The sequence below is a fragment of the Nuphar pumila genome, chromosome 5 (genome assembly GCF_984573655.1).
Source record: "Nuphar pumila chromosome 5, dmNupPumi1.hap1.1, whole genome shotgun sequence".
Taxonomy (NCBI): Eukaryota; Viridiplantae; Streptophyta; class Magnoliopsida; order Nymphaeales; family Nymphaeaceae; genus Nuphar; species Nuphar pumila.
The window spans coordinates 72,922,740-72,925,108 of NC_143253.1; the positions used below are offsets into that span (position 1 = coordinate 72,922,740).

Below are 2,369 nucleotides of genomic sequence, written 5' to 3' on the forward strand. Positions count from 1 at the left end.
TACACAGCAACAGTAGAACAAGTGACCAAAAACGAGTTGGTCCAAGGTACTATTCCAGTCACTGGTCATGCAACTTTTACGTTATTTGATTGTGGCGCTTCACATTTCTTTATATATGTCAGATTTGCTAGAACATTGCCTTTGACCGTAGAATCTTTGAATTATCCGTTGGAGGTTCGTACTCTGACAGGTGATCAGTCATTTTGTAATTCTTACATTTTGAGCATCGAGGTGTCGGTGGCAGGGCGAAACTTGCCAGCTAACATAATCCTGCTAGATATGACTGAGTTTGACATCATTCTAGGCATAGATTGGTTGTTTGAGTATCACGCTCAAGTTCTTTGTAGAGAAGGCAGAGTAATCTTATTTCTGCCTAATCATTATGTTCTGAAGATCAAGCTTTCTCAACCTTTGGGAGATAGTCATTTGATTTCTGCTTTGAAAGCCCAGAAGTATTTGCGAAATGGAGGTACTGCATTCATGGTCAGTATTACCCCAATAGAGCATGAGTTAGTTCCGATCGAGGACTTGGACGTGGTTCAAGAGTTCCCCGACGTGTTCCCAGATGAATTGCTCGGATTACCTCTAAAACATGAGATTGAGTTTTGCATCGAGTTGTTGCCTATAACTACTCCTATTTCCGAGGGACCATATCGTATGGCTCTGGCAGAGCTTGAAGAGTTGAAGCAACAATTGGAAGAACTTTTAGAACAAGGTTTTGTCTGACCCAGTGCATCCCCCTGGGGTGCACCAGTGTTGTTCGTAAAGAAGAAAAATGAATCTTTAAGGTTGTGCATCGACTACAGGATGCTCAACCAAGCGACGATTAAGAATAAATACCCGTTACATAGGATCAAAAATCTTTTTGATCAGTTGTAGAGGGCGAGGATTTTCTCGAAGATAGATCTCAGGTCTAGGTTATCATCAATTTCATATTAGAAAGAAAGATATTGCAAAGACAACTTTCCGAACGAGATATGGTCTATACGAGTCTGTGGTGATGCCTTTTGGCCTCACAAATGCACCAGCTGCATTCATGAATTTGATGAACCATATTTTTTGTCCATTTGTGGATACTTTTGTGATCATGTTTATTGACGACATCTTGATCTACTCAGAGAAACTGAGTAGCATTGAGAATATTTGTGTATCATTCTAGGTATACTTTGTGAGCATCGTTTGTTTGCCAAGTTCTCCAAGTGCGAGTTTTGGCTTGAGCAAGTTATGTTTCTAGGTCACGTGATATCCAAGGATGGAGTGTCAGTTGATCCAGTGAAGGTTGAAGTGGTATTAGGTTGGAAGCAGCCTCAGAATGTTTCAAAGATTCGTAGTTTTCTTGGGTTAGTAGAATACTATCGGCGATTTATCCAGAACTTTTCGATAATTGCTTTACCCTTGATGAAGCTTTTGCGTAAAGGCATCAAGTTTGAGTGAAATGATGCTTATGAAGACAGTTTCCAGATCTTGAAGTCTATGCTGACAACCTCATCGGCGTTAATTTTACCTTTAGGTAGAGGTGGTTTTGTGGTGTATACATATGCATCAAGAACCAGTTTGGGTTGCATGCTAATGCAGCACGACAGGGTGATTGCTTATGCTTCAAGGCAGTTGAAGATTCATGAGAGGAATTACCCGACACACGACTTGGAGTTAGCAGTAGTAGTGTTTGCCTTGAAATCCTGGCGACACTATTTATATGGAGAATCATTCGAGGACTTTTCAGAACACAAGAGTCTCAAGTATTTGTTCTCTTAGAAGGAGTTGAACATGAGACAACGATGTTGGCTCGAGTTTATTAAGAATTACGACTTCACGTTGTCTTACCACCCTGGTAAGGCGAACATAGTGGCAGATGCGCTTAGTCGCAAGTCGAGTAGTGTTCTGGCTAGTTGTGATCATTGTGAAAATTTTCTTCTTCTTCCTTTTTAGGGAAAAAGAGAAAACTTCTCGCAATGTCTCACTTGACATTTGGAAAAAGATTTTGAAAATTTACTTGCCTCTGTTTTAAAAAAATTGCGGGAAAAATGAAGAGATAGGATTCGCTCATCAGTACGAGGTTCAACCGTTCCTGGCGCCTTTAACAGGGGTAATCAAACCAATGATCGAATTTTATGCCTTTGCTTTGCTTAAATTTGTCTAAGTGATTATTCTGAAATCCTAAATGCACATCAAATCAAGCTTGTGCAATGAAAATGCAAATATGTATGCTTTTGGAAAATGCTTCAGAAATTTTGGATTTTTTCGAATGATTTTGAAATGGATTTAAAAAAATATCTTTTAAGAAATGACTTTGAAAATTCAGAAATTGATTTTGTATTGAAATCTACTGAAGAATACTATAAATTGCACAACAATTTACTGAAAGACAC

The 2,369-nt window shown here is 39.0% G+C and overlaps 1 protein-coding gene across 1 annotated transcript; it reads left to right on the top strand.

The window, feature by feature from the left end:
• Window positions 1–279: 279 nt before the first annotated feature.
• LOC149837761 (uncharacterized) lies at window positions 280–726 on the top strand. Its single transcript, XM_090008117.1, has one exon. It carries the CDS (start codon window positions 280–282, stop codon window positions 724–726), a length of 447 nt encoding a protein of 148 aa, XP_089864243.1.
• Window positions 727–2,369: the final 1,643 nt, after the last annotated feature.

What these genes read in the sequence shown, in the direction of transcription:
- LOC149837761 (XM_090008117.1), top strand. Translation starts at nt 280, where the DNA reads ATGACTGAGTTTGACATCATTCTAGGCATAGATTGGTTGTTTGAGTAT.